General features: G+C 37.5%; 1 protein-coding gene across 1 annotated transcript in view; it reads right to left on the reverse strand.

Annotated features, from left to right (window-relative positions):
• Positions 1–20,497, reverse strand: part of LOC126374782 (hemicentin-1-like) — a 113,670-nt gene that overhangs the window by 49,003 nt on the left and 44,170 nt on the right. The window contains exons 4-5 of the mRNA XM_050021495.1: positions 16,430–16,638; positions 7,043–7,153 (exon numbers count right to left, since the gene is read on the reverse strand). Of these exons, the coding sequence (XP_049877452.1) occupies positions 7,043–7,153; positions 16,430–16,638 (320 nt within the window). The remainder of the gene's footprint in view (positions 1–7,042; positions 7,154–16,429; positions 16,639–20,497) is intronic.

Consider the following 20,497-nt stretch of genomic DNA (forward strand, 5'->3'; position numbering starts at 1 on the left):
TGGGTTATTAGATATTGTAAATAGAGAAATGAAAATTTGTGGGGTACCGAGGCGTTAGACGTTCGATCTGTTACCATAATAATAATATGCGGTGTCATAAATCGAAAGGGCTCCTATTCCCTAGAAGGATATACAGCTAACTTACATAGGCCTATAAGTTATAACTCAGCAACTTGGGCTTACTTATCCAGAAATACCGCTCGTGGAAGTTTAACAAGTTTAGTATAAATTAATTGGATGGTCCATATTGATTAGTTCTGGGATATATTTTGTTCAACGCTGCTACCAAAGGTACTGCTTCTTGGAACGATGGATGTTCTTGATAATTAATTATTAATTACGAGTATGATTAATATAACATTTAAATAGAAATCAACAACAACATCAATTTAAGAGCCACGCTCTTGTCGGTGCAGCATTTCTGTAAAATACTCTCCATGCTATTAAATAGAAATATTGAGGATTAATTGGAACTCCCGGAAGGTGGCAGTTTGCACGCATCAGAGGCCTAATTGTGTAACTCAGTTTCTATATCGACATTAGATTATTAAGTCATCTAAATCGGTTTTAGGCTGGTACAGGAGTATACCTTCTCATAAATGTGAAAAGAATTGTGAGGTAATGGTCACAAACGATTGTGTTGCATGGATAATGGACTACTGACATTAATACGCGTAAAGGCGTCTATTATAATAAATTTCCTTTCACTATGTATCGGTTTTGACTCTTCCAAGGAACTACATACAGCAATCGATACGCTTATCATCCAATCGACCGATTATGGCAGTATTTCAAGCTAATGGATCAGGGCACAACTTTGGTGGCGATTGGGAGCGGCTCGTTCGTAATTACGTTATCGCGGTCGACTTTACCCCATATTGATCATTCGACATCGTTCATTGGTTGTTGCCTTCGACATGGTCTTCTGAACTTTATCATTTTGGTTTCGTAATGATTTTAGTAATAGTAGGTCATTTTAAAACAATGTTTTGGATTTGGAGTAGGTAGTTCTGAATGTAACATAATCTCTTCAGGCTGTTAAAACTGCGGTTAAAACAGATAATGTGCAAATGAGGCTTCGCAGAAGGTTAAAGTTGATGGTGCAAAAATAAAATATTTCGAAATTATTATGTTACGTGGTCTTATTCTAAATCATAAGTTATTGTGTTTATGAGTTGCATTTCTTTGACATATAGACAGATATTATGATGGTTTGGGGATAGTAATTGCGCATATATCTACGAATCAAAAAGGTTTGATTTGTACCTATTACTATTATATTAAGAGTGAAAACTTCGTAGACGGGACTAACCGTCGGGACAGTAATAATGTTGTGACGTAGTACCTAATACTAGGTATCTTGGGATAAAATAAACTTTGCAGACGGAATAAAGCAAATATGAAATCGACAAGAAGAGTGATTTCACAGCCTAAAGGAACCTTTTTAGAAACCTGCGAAGTGTAAATATATAATTTCTTCGCTTTCAACTCAATACTATAACTATTTTCGCAAAAATTATATTCAGAATTTGAAATTGTTGTTGATTTGCAAGTGTTTCCAAATCGTAATAACTGAATAGTGAAACAGTAACATTTCCAATTAGTGGACAGACTATTTCACATTAACTGGATAAGAAATGTAACTTGATCTTTGAATTGCTTTTGGAAATATTCATAAATATTAGATTAAATTTATACGCCCTTTCACGTAAAATAAGCTTGATGTCTGTATTTTCATAAACAACTTCGGATGGTTATATATTTAAAATGAACTGTAAGTATATTAATTCCACAGTTGAGAACGTGCCTCCTCTTAATCAAACAAACATTAAACCTAATTATTATTATTCTGATTGCTGTTAGCAAACCCAATGTGACCTTCTCGTCCGTCCTTATACCTACACTCTGATACAACTAATCCGATCTCAATCTTCAAGTTAATTCACAAAATATACGATCATATATCTGTTTCTTAATGAGCTACAACATTGACAAGTAACTCGGAAAGTGTAGCCACGTTTCGGGAAGACAACATTTTCCAAACCGCTAATCCTCGGGTTATGCATAATACCAACTCAAAACATTAAGCGTCTGGATTACCAACTGTTTACACGGGCTGCCTCCAACTTCGTCACATTTACAAAACTTGAAAATATCCTGCACGTGGAAGACGGCTTAGCAAAGACAATTTCACGGTTCAGACAATAGAATCTTCCTTGTGGGTTTTGTGTCATTTGGGATTACCTATAATTGACCGTGTAATATATATTAACACGCTTTCAGCTTCAAAGGATCGTGTGGACGGAATATTGTCACGGACAAGGCCACATGATTCTTATTATTAGATAGGTACCACGGGAATGCTCCCGGGTATGCACCCGAAATATGCACAAAGCGATCGTATTATGGCCCAGCGAGAAATGTATTGGTGCGGGTAGGGGACATGCAGACTTGTGTTAAGTATAATGTAAGACATTTTATATAAACCGTATGCTTCTAAAACATATTTTTACGATTGCATATAAATAAATGCGCGGTTGGTTAACTTCTAAAGGTTAAAGAACTTCAATAAGTAACAGGAAAAATGTTAATAAAGTTAAGAATTTTCTTTTGCGACGTTAGCATTGAATTTATTTTTATCACGTCAAATTCTTTTAAAAGCCCGAAGTAAAAGCAAGTAAACTTCATTTATAATACGTACCACATACCTTCCTACTTCCTTTGTAATCCGTAGAGAAGGTGCTTACAAAGTTTCAAGTGATTTATGTCTCGAAAAGTCATTTTAATATTTTATATTTTTCGCTAAAACTTGGACGATCTTTCAAGGTTTTTGGTAACGTCTTTTTGCACTGGTGACCCAAATGCCTATTCGCTTATGTTAACACAATAATATGATTTACAAGTATTACCCGGAGACTATGAAATAGTTGATTTGGGAAACAATATCCACGATAAAATTAATCATGTCTGTCAAGTTATTTTTTTTTTAATATAATGGTTAAGTTTCAATCTACGAATCATTTAATTATGCTAGAAATTTATACAATCCTCATGTTTGATATTTACTCGAGTATATAATAGCACAGCTCTTCTATGTAATACATTGGTATGTGCTAGGTAAATACATAATAGTTAATTCGCAGTTAATACGAAATAATCGAAAGCAAACGCAAAAGAAGTACAAAATGAATAAATAATAAAATAAAAATAGAGAGGAATATTAAAAACATGTGGATGTGTGTATAAGCTTATACGATCTATATTTGTTGTGTTAGTGTGTGTGTATGTGTATGTCTATAGCATGTATGGTGTGTTGTATAAGGCGATTCTCACACTGCCCCGCATGATGCAGCGTAGCGCATAGATGCGTGTAGACCGTTGCTTGTAAGTATTTCCGTTTGTATAAAAAACACGCACAGTCTAACACACAGAAAATACATCCGCATGAACGCGATTGGATGCATTTTCTGTATGTTAGACCGGAGATACTTACAAGCAACGGAAGAACACGCATCACGCATCAGACAGGCATAAAATTTATGGAACACACGTCAATTTTAAGCACAAATTTAAAAATCCCTCCCAAAATTTTATATTGGCCAAAAACCCGACAGAATTAAGTTGACAGCACACGTGAAACGGGTTGCATAACAGTGAGATGCCTATATAATTCGTCAGGGTTATTAATTCATTTTAACATTCATCATCATCAGCCCATTAACGGCCTCACTGCTGGGGCACGGGCCTTCCGTATGGATGGATAGGGAGAACGGGCCCTAAACCATCACGCGGGTCCAGTGCGAATTGATAGGATTGCTAATGCAGCGGGAACCAACGGCTTAACGTGCCTTCCGAAACACGGAGGAGCTCGAGATGAAAACCTTTTTTTTGTGGTCACCCGGCCTTTGCGAAAGTTGCTTAACTTCAACAATCGCAGAGTGAGCGCGTTAATCGCTGCGCCACCGAGCTCCTTTTTTATTTTAACATTAACAGTTGTCAATCATTCGTCCCTTTCCTTTATCGCGGATAAGAAAATGACAGGTGTAACTTAAAAAAAAATTAGGATGGGTCTGCAGGATCGGGGCCATTGTACATAATAGACTAGTTTCCAATTAGTCAACTTTTTTCTAAACGTCAAAACACTAAATTACTATGGAATTTATTTGAAAAAGCACACTGCGACGTCATAGAATAACGTGACAAAATCTGTTTTCTTTATTTTTTGCCGATTAAAATCATACATAAATTAAATAGAAAAAAGGAATAGTTTTTCGTCAGTTTTAGATCTGTCTTTATTTAGTAATCATAATTTCATAATTAAACGTACTTTCATAGTTACGTAGGTATTTCGTATAATAATATCAAGGCTGCGTGGATTTTTTAATAAATTCCACGTTTGATGAAATAAATTATAGGTAATAATTATTATTTATTGTCTTGTAATTATGTATTATTAATTTGTAATCATTGATTTGTGAAATTACATATTGTATAATTTCATTAGTGAGTTGTTCACTCACATACTTCCATATTACCTATTTATTACTCTTTGTTCAGATATTCTTCTCTACAGTGGGTTGTGGAATCAGTGATCGACTTAACAACCCTGATGTCAGGGTAGCTATTGAGCCGCCAAAAGCCCCTAAAATGGCTCATGTAACGGTGTAACTTTTCCTTTGAGGCACTGATCAGGCTGCAATGTCCTAACCAAAGTAGCGATCACAAAGTGATTTCTGTGATGTCTCTCCACTGGGATTCGGATCTGAGACATCCGGATCGTGTTGAGCGTTGGACGCTCAACCACTGGACTACGGAGATAGTACGTATCTACTTCAAAATACAGAACTGTCATCAGATTATGTGTCATGCAATGAAGTCTTCATCTTCAATACCGTTACAGGATCTCGTTGCATGAGCTATCCCAGATTTCAAAAACGGACCTTTGACAAAAATTGTGAGAGACGTGAGGATCGGCAAACAAAATGTTAAGGACGGTAAACTTCGTAAAATGTTCAGACGTCCCTAGTTGAGCGTCTAATTTTGTGTTTGCCTCCCTCCTCGTATCTCGAGGCGATGGATAACTTTACACCGGGTGCCATTTGGAGCCGATCTCTCACAGAGTGACTTATCGGTAAGTTTAAGGGCAATATATCAAAGTAATCGGTTTAATTTCTCATCTCCCACTTGGGGGAGAACTTACGCTCATTCTGACTGATACTGTCGTGATTTATGATGAAGTGGTTTATTGGTGCGGCTGATGTCTGCGTGTTTACAAGCCACTATTTACGAGCGGTAATTACACAGTCAAACACGCGTAGTTTAATTGATAGATCGCCCGCAATTACGACTCTCGCGTTTGAAATCAAAGCTAATGGGGATATTTCATATGTGCACATACATCATAAATTCGTGGCCGTAATCTCTAAGCTGGGCAGTAAACAGAGCCACAAGTTACCAAAAGACAAAATGCAGCCACTTTGAAGACCCAGTTCTAAGATCGATGACGAATTGTATGGTATAAAATCCATTGCCATAAGCCCTTTTATTTCAAGACATCCACCACCACCTTATGATTGTTTCGATGAACATCTACGTTTTATTATTATTTATTGAAAATTTACAATTATGTTTTTGTCTTGATCTTATGTGTGGCCTATTTTTATAATAAAGAATTTCTATTGTATTCTAATCGGCTCATCACCTTAAGTAATTGACCATCATGCTTTAAAGAATACAATCCTTCTGACTATTTTAACGACATTGCAATTGTTGATTGTTTGGTATATCATATTTAAAATCTATTTTTGGTTACCTATGGTACATGTCGTTCCTGAATATGTTCCCCCAGTGGGAACAATCTCGGCAGTAAAAGGCGCAAAAGTTATGTAAAAAGAGTTTTATTACCTAGCCTTTAGGCAGATAACATCAGAGTACAAGAAAGAACAGTCAGATAAGCAACCAGCCAGTGTACTTACTATTGAAGAGCTATTATAATAATAACATTCTCACTTTGTGAACATTTCTGAGGTACATCATTTCTACGAAGCTCTTGAAGCAGCCGCTGTATTCATACACAAATGGAGCATTCCTCTGATTGACTAGCTAAGTCGAAAGCTGATTAGAAACTTGGATGTATTGATTGCAGGACTGACAGGCATCAGTTTGCCTCGCACACAATTTTCAACATAGTTCTCTTGAAACTCTCTACGCTGATAATCTCCTTACCTACTATCTTGGCGCAAGTAAAATCGGGGAAATACAATACACACATACATAAACGCTTGTTTCCCACCGGGGTAAACAGAGACTATGGAATTCCATTTGCGTCGTCTGGCACACTTCTCTTGCTTCCTCCACATTCATCAATCGTTTCATACACTCACGCCGGTTCAAAGTAGATCGTACTAAACCTTTTCTAAGAACGTCTCCAATTTGGTCAATGTACGTCCTTCCAGAGAAATCTGGGAAATACCTACATTGTAATTTAATTTTTAGTCTATAATTTTCTGATTCGCTGAAAGGGAAAGGGAAATTTTCTCATATTAAAGTGTTAAGCGGAAATAATCGTAAACGAGGCATAAAAATATGTCAATTTTGTTTCGTACTCGTGTAACTCATGCTAATCAACTCATAAATCAACACGGGCTAGGATACAAAATAGTTTAGGTTTTTACAAAATGTGCAAACACTTCGCCTAAGAAGAACATCTGCATATAGAATAGAATAGAAATCATTTATTTTAGATATAAGTAGGTATTGGTACACAGTAGGAGTGAACTTAAAAACTAAAAATCGTGTAATTAAAAACTTATTTCTAAAAAGGGACGTCAGTTCAGCAATATGTTGTGACACTCCGACATTGAGGGAGTGCCACAACGCTGATTTTCAGCTACTTCTTTCACAGTATTGATCTAAGGAATCAACTAGACACATCACTGGTATACAACCCACTTTATACAAGATATCTATTTAATTCGCACGGGTTATAGAACATTTATGTTTATATGTATATATAATAGATGATTTAAATCGTAGATCTTACCTCCTCGCACCTCGCAGACTAGGACCAGTTCGTTGCCTTCTTCCAGCGGCCCGACCACCCCCGACACGTCGCGACCGGACTTGTCGTATAAGATTAGTTGGTGTGGAGGCACTGTAACAACAACTTTGTTTAAAGCTTCTCAAGTATTAGGTAGACAGTGTATATAGTGGTAAAGTCTTCGTAAGTAGGTAATTTAAAAGTTTTAGCTCTATGTATTTTAGAATCAGAACTTTGTACACGTAACATACGCTCACGACGTAACGAAAACTTTGAGGGATGATTCAGTACAGTGATTCTAAGTTGATATCAAGTGGAATTTTCCGTCGCAAAAGTATGGAACTGAAAATAATTACAAAAATAACTAAAATTATCCTGAATTTTCTAACGGAATAATCCACTTGATATCAACTAAGAATCATGGTCTGTAACACCCCTTCAAGTACATACAGGTAGCTATGCAAATACATAATATATAGTATATACGTATGCCTGTATATGCAATTGTGCTAGTCAGAGGTTCATCCATCGCAAGATAAACTGAACACCCACACTTTACCTGAGCTGTCTGTTAGACCGTATAGACCGTATCGCCGACCATAACAGACGAACCAACCAATCAGACCGTAATGTACCCAAACGAGAGGACCTTTTTATTCAAAAATCACTTTATTGGCTAATCCTTTCGTAATTACGATCAAAAAGTTAAGTAGGTATACCAATATACATGATGTTCTATCTACATTAATAAGTGGTCAGTCTACGTAATATACAACAATTATGCTCACTTGAATACCTTAGTGAAACAATTTTCTTCCATAGGCTATTTAAATTCTTCCTTGAAAAGCTATACAAATAAATACCGAACCAACGCTTTCGTTTTACTGTTTAACCAACTGTCCAAAGTCTTGAATTCGCTACCGTAGTCGACCGTTGAAAATGCGATCTTCTCAGTATCTATCCGTTTTAGTGGCTCTTACCATCCGGATTGCTTAATGTAATGGTAGCTTAGTGCTACTCGTGGTCGGTAGTCGGTCTAATGAATTCTGGCAATAAGTAACTGAAATGTTACGAATCACAAAAGTTTATCCTGAGAAATATGTTATTCATTTGAATTTTATATTTAGAATAAAACAATTTCATTTAAAATTCGAAAACTGTTTCAACAGTTAACATTGCTACTGACATAGTTTTCATTGCGCTTTTTTGGTAGAAACGTAAAGAAAATGTTAAAAGTTAACCCCATTTGAAAGCATAGGAAATGTATTGTGAAGCCACCCTCTAATCACGATTTAAGAAAAGGTATATGGTGACCTGAAAAACTGTGGCTGGGAACCCGAGCACGTGTCGAGAACACGAAACTTGTAAGAGAACGAAAGCAACAACCACACAAAGACGCTCTGATAACTAGCAGGGTACACAACAGGGTAAGTTATAACGCGATACTTAATAATGTGGCGTAATATACATTATGCAAACGTTAATAGAACATTTCTCGGGAACAAACACACATCTAGTATGAGAGACAGGACGGAAGCACCGCTCGCCCCCACTTAGTGAAACAAGAACCGCTTACAGCGCGTCCCCCATCACTTGTAAATGCTTTGTATTACACATACCGCGCTCAGATCCCTCCTCCACAATATACTATCGTGTCGACAATTGAATAATGCAACGTTCTGTGACAACACAATAGAGGCCTTCGGAGACCTCACTTTGAACGGGTTTTTGCTTTGTTGCAAAAACATGGCGGCTGACATCGCCGCGAGTATTGTCACGGCGCGAACAAGCGGCAGTGCTCATCCTGATACCGCCGGGTAGTACAGTCGAGCATCAATCATCATCGATGACTAAAGATGGGCGGTCCTTATACTTCAGCAACCACTATCGCTGGATGACAAACGGCACTAATTACGGTCGCACAAACAAAACAATAGTTTGCGGGCACGTAGCCGGGGGCGACCGCAAAACCGAATTACGCAGTTCAGCCTTCCCAGTATTGGTAAGAGAAAGACCCGGGTAGTATGTGTGGTGAGTCGAGTGAGGCTTGCTAGTTGGTAGTCATTGCGGGACTTGCAAGCTCCGAGCGGAATCAGCGGCTGACAAAACAACGTCCAATTTAAAGGGAATTTCATAGTCGACGCCGGCAATTAAACGCCCTGTTCTGCGCGATATGACGTTTGTTTTGTGCCGCTAACTGCTTCTGCCAATTTGCGTTTGATTCATTGTTTTCATAATTGTTTTTTTTCTTTGCCTCTTTCAATTAAAAGCTTTAATGGGTATTGTGATTAAAACTCAATTAGTGCGGTCGTTCGTCAAAACTTCAGCCCGCGTAGTACCTATCCGTAGTAGTAAAAATATTTCAACTGAAATAAGGTTTTAATTCGAATTTTATTTTTAATTTTCTTACGGTTTTAAGTATCCTATTAAGTATATTATTATTATAACGACGGAGTGCTTGTAAGCTGTAAGTGGGTGCAGTAATGAGTGAAATTAAACTTCACAATTCAAAATATTTTCCAGCTTTTTTCTAGTTAACGGAAGTTAAAGCACACAAAAATATTAACCTAACGGAGGATTCCTAATGATGACGATGACTACAGATGGACGGACAACTCAGTAATCCTATAAAGTTTGTTTTTCCTTTTGACGTTCAGAACCTTAAAAATAGAAACAGATTCTTAGAAATCGTTGTGGCAAATGATGCAAAGAGTAGGTAAATCTTGATTTCAAACTTATATGTAGTCAGTGACACTGTTTGCTCTCCGACTATGTCTACGATGACGCAGAGCCAGATAGAGCTAACATGGTTTAACCACAAAACTGTGTTTGTTAGGTAAAAACACAACTCAATTTCCAAATAATTCGCTTGAACTTTGCTTGGTTTTCATTCTTCTTAAACAGTGTTTAAATTCTAAAATTAAAATCGTTTTGTGGTACAGTCGATAATTTTAAAGGTACGATACGAAATAATAAGAAAACTCGTATAAAACAACTTATATCATTGAGTCTTTGCTAGTAAAGGACCACGGCTCTAAAATTTTGGGCGATATAAGAAAATGTTCTTCATATAAAAATGTGATTAGGAAAACTATCAAACTCACCATAATAATAATAAATTTAATGAGACAAAATAAAAAAAATTGTTTCGTCATGTACAAATATCAATCAAGAATATGTAAAGGACTAGGGTTAAAAACATCGGCGAATGGATTCCATCCGCGATAACAGTCACACACTTCTATACACAAGTGATCTCTCCCGCATTTCTGTGCAGTATCTCTTAGAGGAGATATCATTAATGTAAGAGACTCAGGGGACATATCAGCCTCAATAAACAAGCTATACAAGTTGTCGCATTTCTCAATCAAAAGCATTATATTGTCCACGTCGACGTCTCCATCTCCTAAGGCTCTTTCATATTCACAAATATGAATATTCTCCAATGTCCGACACTGACTTAAAGTTTCGAAAATAATCTCATATTCAATATCTTCAGACGTCAATTTGAAATTCTTGAGGCTGTTCGTGAGATGTATTGATTTTGACAGAGAAAATGTATAACCACGGAACATACCCAGGCGGCCTCGTTTCTCCACGTAAATGTCCAATGTATCAAGTTTAGGACATTCGCCAAATAATATGGAAAAGAAGTCTTCTTTGATGCAAATGTTACTCAGTCTCAGAAAAGTGATATTTTGCAAAGTTTTCGACGATGGCGTTAAAGTTATAGGGCGATTACTTCGTATTACTGCTCCATCTTTTCTGCAGAAATCGGTTAACGTTACTTTTTCTGGTAGATAGTCTAAGCTCTTTTCGAAACCGTCACAGGCATCAATGCAATACCAGTCACTTAAAGAATGCGTCACGGCCATTTTAATCTTAGTATGCATGCAGACATAAGTCGGAAAATAATCCTTCAATTCTATTTGTAAGTTTCTGAAAAATGAATCGTCGAATTTGTTATTGTCCCTATTCCATGCTTTGAAGATTATATTGCCGTCGAGCATAAAGTCTAGAGGTAAATGTGGACAGACTTCGACACGTAAATCACTACAATTGACTAAAAAAGTTGTCCTAAATATAGGAGAAATGTAAATTATTATTTTCTCTAAATACATGATGAATATATATTCCAGTTTTTTGAAGTCCAAGTTAGAAACACCTTTCAAACAACGCGAAGTCTTGTGTGTAACGCGGCAGTCTCGAAATATGTAGGACAGCTTCGAAAATGTAATCTCAACATCGTGATCGAGACTCAGGGGCACGTCTTCCAATTCCCAAAAATCTTTATAATTGTCAGCGACGGTTATTTTTAGATCATTCGTAATAGGAAGACCCTTCAGGAATAATAATGGCGTGTCTGAGTCGAGGAATTCAAATATTATAAAATGCACACTTTGGAATTCCTTTTCACGGAATATGGTTCTGCATTTATCCCAAATACCGTCCCGTATGCATTTTCTTGGGCACTTGAAGAAGTTAATACTAAGATTCTTTAAGCCGTCTGAGCATATATCTCCAAGATTAGATAGATAAATATTGGTGAAAGACACGTCTAAAGTTTTGAGCTGTACGAATTGATTAATGTGAGGCTTTAAAGTTTCAGCCGTCAAATCAGAAACTCCACTGAAGTTAAGATCTTGAATATGTTGCCCTAGATTGCCGAAGAAATCATGGTCTAAAGTCTTCACTGTCGCTACAGTGCTTCTCGATAAAATCACTCTTTTCAAATGACATGGTGCAAAAAAGTTTCTGAGCTCACTACAGCTATTATAAACATTGATTTTTGCCTTTGTATCCAAGTAATTATAGATTATTATTCCTACTTCAGTCGGCAAATCTATTAAATGCATTTGGTGTTTGATTTATCTTTTTAAAAACTTTTATAAATATTTACAAAAAAAATATTACGTCCAAACAAAATTAAAAATGACAATGATTGACACTTCCCATTTTTCCCTGTCAAAAAGTTCCAGCAAGAGATTGTGAATACTTTTAAACGGAGGTCGAATTTAGCTACGGATCGCTCAGTGCAGAGCTATAATATTTGGCATTCACAGCAAGTATTACGTGGATATATCATTTGAATTTACTAGCTGGTAGGATAATAATAGCTATTAGAATTTAGGGTCGTTTACGCGTTCCACAGTAGTACATAACACGCATTTGATGTAACGATAAATCGCATAGCTGAGACTACAGTTGGAATTATGGCTTTTGAATAATGCATTAACGTTATACGGTAGAGGCTGTAAAACTGAACGCGCGGTCCGCCGGCGACTGGCCCACTCCTCGCACAAATTGTTCTAGTTTATTGCAACTTGTCGTTTATGCACGACATTTTACGAGTTTTCGACACTCACTTCTTGTGCGGCTGGAAAATTTGTCCATACTTCGTGCGCGGACTTTATGACATCCGATAGTTTAGCTTGTTATAGCTCGTGTCGGCTTTACAAAAGAGAACGTGTAAAGTATATTTTGAACGTTCTCTTCTATTATGAACCTGGGAACATGCACTGAAGGAGTCGGGGCAAGCAATATCTTAAAATGGGCTGATTTAAAATTAAAATTGACACCGCATGTACGTTGTTACTTAAAATCGAGGTTGTGTAAATTTAGGCGGGCGTCGGCGCGGTGGGTGTATTCTTGGCGGTTCATTTCTTATAAGCACAGATCGATATACGCTCAGCTGCTAGCAGCCAACTTGTTTCATTAAATTCAAATTTCGTGTTGTACTTATTAATTCAGCGGAGCGTTTTCCGCGCACGTCGCGACTTGTAGCGGGTGCTTTTTATTCTCCTCGCCTCCTCGAAGGAAGTTGTCGAGAATTCCGAAAGCACTCGGGAAGGGTTCCGCGAGATTGGGATTAATTGACAAGTTTCGACAATTTTACAATTTGGACGTACGCAAGCAAGTGGCTGCTCGAAATAGACCTCTCTCGTATTTGACTTGACTTGTTTGCTTTCATCAAATTCCTCGCGAGATGCTATAAAAGCAAAGTTACTGCTAAGCCGTTTAGCTATATTAGAACAATTAAGTTTCCTAAATTCACTTTAAGCAATTCACTTACAGTTACTTACATAATCACATTTGTAGAGGATGAAAGTTTGGCGGGTTGTTGGGGTGTCGGGAACTCTTCACGAAAATCTAGGAAACAGATACTTTGTTGGCACTAATTCTTGCTACCTCCCAAATGGATTTTCATTAACATTCTTAATGAATATTCGAAGATGAGGAGACTCTCAAGTGCTCTTTATTCTTTCGAGATTAAGAGGCGTTTGAAGATGCTAGACACTACCCGGAGACGGGAGATAGGTCAGGCATTAGTAGGCTTGTATACGCCAGGCAAGTTTCCAGCAGGTATTATTAAAGTTCATACAAAATTAGGTACTCTAAAACAATATAATTAATTCAGTATATTCACACTTGCAGTCAATGTAAAATCAATAGAGAAATGGAGGCATCGACCAAACAACGCTGTAACTTTATAGTCTGAAGTATGTAGGTACTACTTATATGTTGCTTGAGCTCTCATAGTGGTAACCGCGCCTGTTTAAACAATATGATGTATAGGTTTGTTGTGCAGTGCCGTGGCGTGGCGTGGCTAGGCGATGACTTACGATGCCCCACTGCAACCCCCACTTAACCGTTACATATTGCTTCACTTAACTCAAACCCCCGGCAAAGAATTATTTACGGAAGTAGTGCACTAGCCGCGGACGTACCAACCCAGATACATTACACTACAACCCAAACAAATGGCACAGCTCGCTAAACGGCAACTAATAAAGTGAAGTCGCATACAAATGAATAGGTCGTGCCAAATTTGTGATAGCGAAAAATGAGTTCGTATTTCAGTAGGTCATTCGCTTCCCAAAATAGAACGAAAATCCTGATGAAATATAACGGAATTATGAGTAATTTACAAGTTACATTCAACTCCGTACAGTAAATGTAGTGCATGAACTGACTGGTATTTCAAGCGGGGCTCGTTTACAATTTAAAATTCCGCGATAAACATATGTAGATAAGGGAGGCGTAATAAATCGTGGGGCGCGGCAGCGAGGCAGTGAGGCAACGAGGCAGCTGCCCGCGTCGAGGCCGCCAAGTTAATAAAATCACTCACAGGCGATTCTAGGGTTATAGCTCGTACTCCTGAAAGGGTTTCATTCCTCTTACTCATTTATAAAGCCTCTTGACGAACAGTTTTGTCTGAGCTTCCGTAAAGAGTGAGAGCGTATTCATTAAACTCGTGCACGAGTTACAATGATTAATGGAATATACCTGGTCTCGTAATTTTATGAAGACAAATTCTGACGCGTAATGATAAAGCTGTAAAAGCGCAAAAACATTGCATAATTCAATGTTTGACACTCGAATCCCGAGTGTTTGTTCATCGATCAATTTTGTCTGAGTAACTGGCACACTCGCAGGAATCGCGTACGAAACCAGCTTGTTGACGGCTTGATGTGTTTATTCGCCTCTCTCGTGAGTTCCCGAATTGGCGCTCATATCTGGCTCGTAGCTGAAAGCGGCCGCCACTCCAAACGTGATATCGCAGTACATTATTGTAATAACAGCACTCTGCTTCTTTGACGGGGGCTACGGTCGTGTGTAACCTCTCATTTTCCTTACCGAAATTCAAAGGAGCTCTAACAAAGCTTTGTTTTGCATCGCCCGCGCGCAAGCCGGTGAAAGGCTGGCTTTTTAGATAAGGTTCTCTTATAAATTTTCAGCATAGGGCAGACATTCAGCCGCTAAACTTTTTCAGTGTGGGAATGCGAACAGCTGCAGCTTTCCCCATTCTAGTTTGGAGGGTCGGCGTTTTGTGAGGAAGTTATTTGCGAAACCGTTTTACTCGTTTGGGGCAATTGTAGTTGAAATAATGAGATGGAATTAAAAGGTTGGTTCGACTACCGCAGTTTGTAAACAGAAACGTAAATTGTGGAAGAATTATTAAGGGTTTGGGCGTGTGCTTTATACCTCATTCCAGTCTAGCGTTATCCTTATTTCACGGGGTCCGTTTACCTAACCTGAAGACTTGACAGATCTGTTTTTTTACAAAAGCGACTGCTTGTTTGTCTTTCCAACCCGAAGGGAAAACCAGCTCAATTACATATCTCCGAAAACACATTTCTACGGAATGTGGGTTACCGGTGTTTTCCTTTACCACTGAGCACCTTCATCATAGATCCAGAAAAATATGAATTCGAAAACAAATTCGTAAATCAGTAGTTTAGGCCCGTGCTAAGATTCGAACCTGCGACCTTACAGTGAGAGTCAAGCGTTCAAATGAGCTATTCTCTTTATATATTCGTTATTAAAATGCATTATGGCGTTTAAAGTATGTACGTTTCCGAATGTATTTTGAATCTCCTTTGTTTAATCAGCTACAGTTAACAGCCTGCTCCCACTCTAAATCCGAGGTAATGAGCTAATTATTATCCTTCTAGTGTAATTCACGTTAGAACTTAATTTGCGTTGAAAATTACGTCTAATTCGAAATGAGGTTATTTTTTTGGCGATATGGAGGTGCAAAAGTTAGTGTGCAACGTCAGGTTATTATAACCTATATACTTACATGTTAATAACAACCTTTTCCACCATTACCTACTAAATGCGGGTACGTAAAAGTTTAATAGATTTCGAGATGTTATAATTCATATTTTTTTTCCTTTTTTTTATTAGAATATGTGAGTGTGTTTGACCACAATTCAGCTTACAGCAGCGATGTGGTCTAAAGTGGAGAACGCTAACTAAAATAGGTAGTGCCTTTTTGATGTGACTTATTGTAGATTTGCCGCAAATGGCATTATCTGCTTGGCCGGAACTCTTGCCTTGTAAATCCCCAAATTTTATGTAAGTATCGGGGAATACTGACGCAGGAAGAGAATTCCATTCTTTAGCAGTTCGCATAATGAAGGAAAAAGCGAATCTAGCGGGAGGAATGTCGACCACATATGGATGGAATCCATCCCCGCGCCGTATTGTCCGATGGTGGAAAGGTGTAGGTGGAATCAGTTCGTGCAATTCCTGAGCACTCACACCGAAATGCAATCTGTAATACCACAAAGACGTCTTCTCCCTAGCATTAACCCGTTTGCACGGGGTCCGCTTACCGGACCTCAAAAATTTAACAAGTCCGGTTTTAATTTTAGTACTTACTGTGTAAAGAAATACCTGTGCGCGCTTGGTTTTTTACATGCATTTCCTGTATTTTGGGTTGTATCTTTGAAGTCTTAATGTAACCAAAAACATAGTAGGTATCTAGGTAGGTACTAGGTTTTTGTACTGCAGGAGGTACCTGTATCTAAGTAAATACACAGGTTTAAAAAGACCCCGTGAAAAACGGGATGACGCTAGGGAGATGATGAGGATGAAACTTACCAATAACAGAGAGACGTATCTGGAAGTTCCTGGTGGGTGAGTTCTTGAAGTCGACCCTGCAGCGGTAGACGCCCTCATCATCGAGTTGTACGGTGTCAAGAGTGAGGGATGCGGGGCGAGCCACGGTCGCGAAATAGGCTCGCGGCCCGAAGGCGTTGGGGTCCGACCACTGCAGAGCTTTGTTGAACGACCGGCCGCGGACATCGAAGCTGTCGGGAGAAAAAAGGAGAATGATTATTCAGACAATCTGGTAGATGAATAATACTACGTATAGAACGTCAACTCTCCGCTTCCCATGGTCTTACTTTAGTCTTCCATCGTAAGGGCGTCATACGTCACATACACAGATGCGCGTGTACGATAACGTCAATGTGCAGTGTCTGTGTAAAACGAGGTCTTTTATACGAAGTGTCCGAAGTGTGGCTATATTTAACGAATAATTACTAAAAATAACAATGGGATATCAGTCCAAAACTTTTACGATCCTTCTACCACAGACACACAGATAATTAATAACTTTGATTGATGGATAGTTATACTTTTTGTTTAAGAACTAACGGAAAGTTGTGATAAAATATTAGTATACTTGGGTTAATGTCAAAAGTTTATACGAAAATTATATTGTTTCTTCACTCTTCAGTTATAGTTTTATTAAGTAAATAATGCATGGATAGAACTGTAATTTGAAATAGGTGGGCATCAGCTAAGAGAGCAAAGTGTCGACTCCCGGTCCGGGCATTACCGGGTAATGTTGCGAGCGTGTTGGTCACATTTGTTGGACAACGTTTTTCATAAAACCTTAGCTAACACACGTCTTTTTCTTTTATAGATTAACCAGTTTAAACATACACAAGTTCGAAACGAGTAGCTTTACCAATCATTACATAGTATAAAACAAAGTCGCTTTTTCTGTCCCTATATCCCTATGTACGCTTAAATCTTTAAAGCAACGCAACGGATTTTGATGCGGTTTTTTTTAATAGATAGAGTGATTCAAGAGGAAGGTTTATATTTATAATAACATTCGTTAATTAGTGGTAAAATACTGTTATTTTTGAGGTTTTTAATGTGATGTCGTAAATAATTACATTTTTTCCTCAGCATTGCACCCGAGCGAAGCCGGGGCAGGTCGTTAGTTAAAAATGAACAAGCGCTGAACGTGTGTAGGTGTGACAGTCAGTCAGTCAGTCAGTTTGACAGTCAAGCAAAGTTCGATCGAATTATTTCAAATTCAAATTCATTTATTCGTCAACATAGGTAAAAGAGTTGTTACAATATAATATATGTCGCACTATGTCGCACCTTTCGGAATACGAATTTAAAACATAACAGATTATTAAATTACAAATAAAATTATTAAATAAATTACAATAGCATTCAATATAATAAAAATAGAAAATTAACAAATATATTTGCTACTTGGATTCAATTTCTCTTGGCTGTCAAATATATAAACACACGTTCGTCGCTTGTTTATTTTTTATTGGTAAAGCTCATGATTCCTAGCGTCTCTTTAAATCTCTTAATGGCATACTTAATAGTACATTTTTCCTTTTTTTATAAGACAAAGAGCTCCCCTAACTAGGTAACGTAACAAGGAGCATGTACATCATTAATCACGCAAGTGATGACGGAATGATCATTTCCTCTATGACTCGGCATTAAGTCGATATTGTGTTAACAAACTTTAAGTAGGTACAGAAAAATTGAAGAGAAAAATCTTGCAGTGAACTTTTGATTTTCGAAATGAAAACTTGTGCACAGTAAATTGTGAGGAAATAAAAAGATAAATATTTTTTGATTTTACTTTTTAGTTCCCCTCATGGGCCACCAATTTATGTTTTAGAACATAAGTGGAGGCAATTAAAACTATATAATGCGATTGAAATAAGTTTACTTTGTTGTAAGTCCTATCACAATGACGGTCGAATGAGATGTGTCGTTATGCAGTTTTTGCTCCTGATGCAAAGTAACGCGATGTTTTTGTGATTAGCGTTGCTCTTAAATATTGACAAGGCGCTAACGGAGTGTGCGCCTGAACAGACTTTATTATATAAAGCACTGTAGCCTCTCCAACATAAACAACTATGTCTATATAGACGCTGAGCAGATAATGATTTACCATAAGTATCCATCTAAGGACTCCAATGCAGTGGGACTAGAAGTTGTCTTTCTATGTCTTGTGTAAAAAAGTATGAGAACATGCTAGCCAGGTGCGCGCGGACCTTGGTAATAGGGATCATCAGAGAGACAGATGTTGGTGAAATAATATTTTTCCATTTAAATTTCTTTCCGTGATTTTCCCTAAATTAACAAATTAAACACATGATAATAATAATTATACTGAAACAAATTGAAGAGAAGGCGAACATCACGTCTTATAAGAACATTCATAAGACAAGAATGGAGAATGCTACACCGGCAAGAGCGTGGCTCTTAAATTAATGATGATGAGTTACCCTAAGCGAACGAGTGCTGAAAATCAAAAATCCTTTGAATAGATACATGTTGGTAGTTTGTTCCCCTTTCAAGGTCGGCCGACACTTTTCGTCAAAGTCTTTAAAGGTCGACTTTGTTCTTCCTCAAGTTCGCAGCTACGTTGCCGGTACAAACTATTTGTAAGCCGGGTCATTTATCACCAGCCATCGCTCGCCCTATTATTAGGGTAGCCGCCAACGGCTTTAAATATCCACCCTCCGCTATAAACCTATTATTGGTGGAACTATAACTCGTGGATTGAACTGTTTCTAAGGCTTCGAAATTTGTGGTTGGTATAAAAAGGGTTTTCCTATAACCCGTTCTATACAGAATTATATGTAAAAGGTACTTTAGCTGTTTAACATATTGATGCTTAGATTCCCTTCGAACGGGGTCACAAGGCCCTATCTCTCTAGGACTTCATGGTAGTGCGACATTTTATCGGTGGTGCGACTGTGGTGGTTTCACCATGACTTAAGATACGCTTAGTTACGTCTAAAAGAAAAGTTTTCTTAGTAGATTGAATGGAACGATTCAACCATTATATTTGCGATGAGCTTTTGCGTAGGTTCATCTTATCCATCTTCAAAGTGGCTTCTGGTTGTCTTCTGATTATTTGTGGCTCAGCCTATCTATATTTGAGGAGCTCGGTGGCGCAGCGGTAAACGCGCTCGGTCTGCGATTGTTGAAGTTAAGCAACTTTCGCAAAGGCCGGTCATAGGATAGGTGACCACAAAAAAAATAATATTCAAACCATATAAATAATCTAACATAAAAAAAGTTCACGACTAAAAGTAATATTTATTTGTCTTGACAAAAAACAAATGCCCCTTGCATTTCGACCCCAATGTAATAATAGACAACCATTTTATATTTAAAAGTCTTTCTTCCGTCCTATTCATTATCCACCATCCTAAATTCATACCATAAACAAACAAATCCCCATTAATTATCCTTCTATAGTATTCTTTCTTCCTTTCTACTTACTTTCCCATAACTATATCTCAATTGGGGTAGCTAAAGGTAAATCCATCGCACGATCAACTAAGTACTCACACATCACCGAGCAAATAAATAAAAATAGTCAACAACCAAAAAACACATCTTTACTAATATTAAAAAGAGGTAAACTTGTTTGTAGGAAGAAGTCTCTGGAACTACTGAACCTATATTGAAATGATTTCATCAGTAGAAAGCTACGTAAGGTATTCTTGAATATTAAAATTATTTAAAAACCCTAGTCCACGCGTGCGCAAAGCTAATATTTAAATGGACGTAAGCATTTTTTTACTACGTTTCAAAATGATTTTTAACAACATCATTATTTAAGGTAACAATTACATGAAGTAATTAGTACATAATTGATATTATTATCAATTATGTAACGTTAATAAACGACTGGTATTCAAGTTTTATTCACTTTAAATAGCGAATAATATGACACATGGTTTTCAATGTTTCAATAAGCCACAACGCTGAAATCAGCTATTAATTATTATCACCGCAGGTGTTTTAAATCCGTAGCATTAAGCTGTTCATGTACATTAAATTTAATATTATTTTTGTTTATTACATCAATTACATCAATGC

The sequence above is a fragment of the Pectinophora gossypiella genome, chromosome 18 (assembly GCF_024362695.1).
Source record: "Pectinophora gossypiella chromosome 18, ilPecGoss1.1, whole genome shotgun sequence".
NCBI lineage: Eukaryota > Metazoa > Arthropoda > Insecta > Lepidoptera > Gelechiidae > Pectinophora > Pectinophora gossypiella.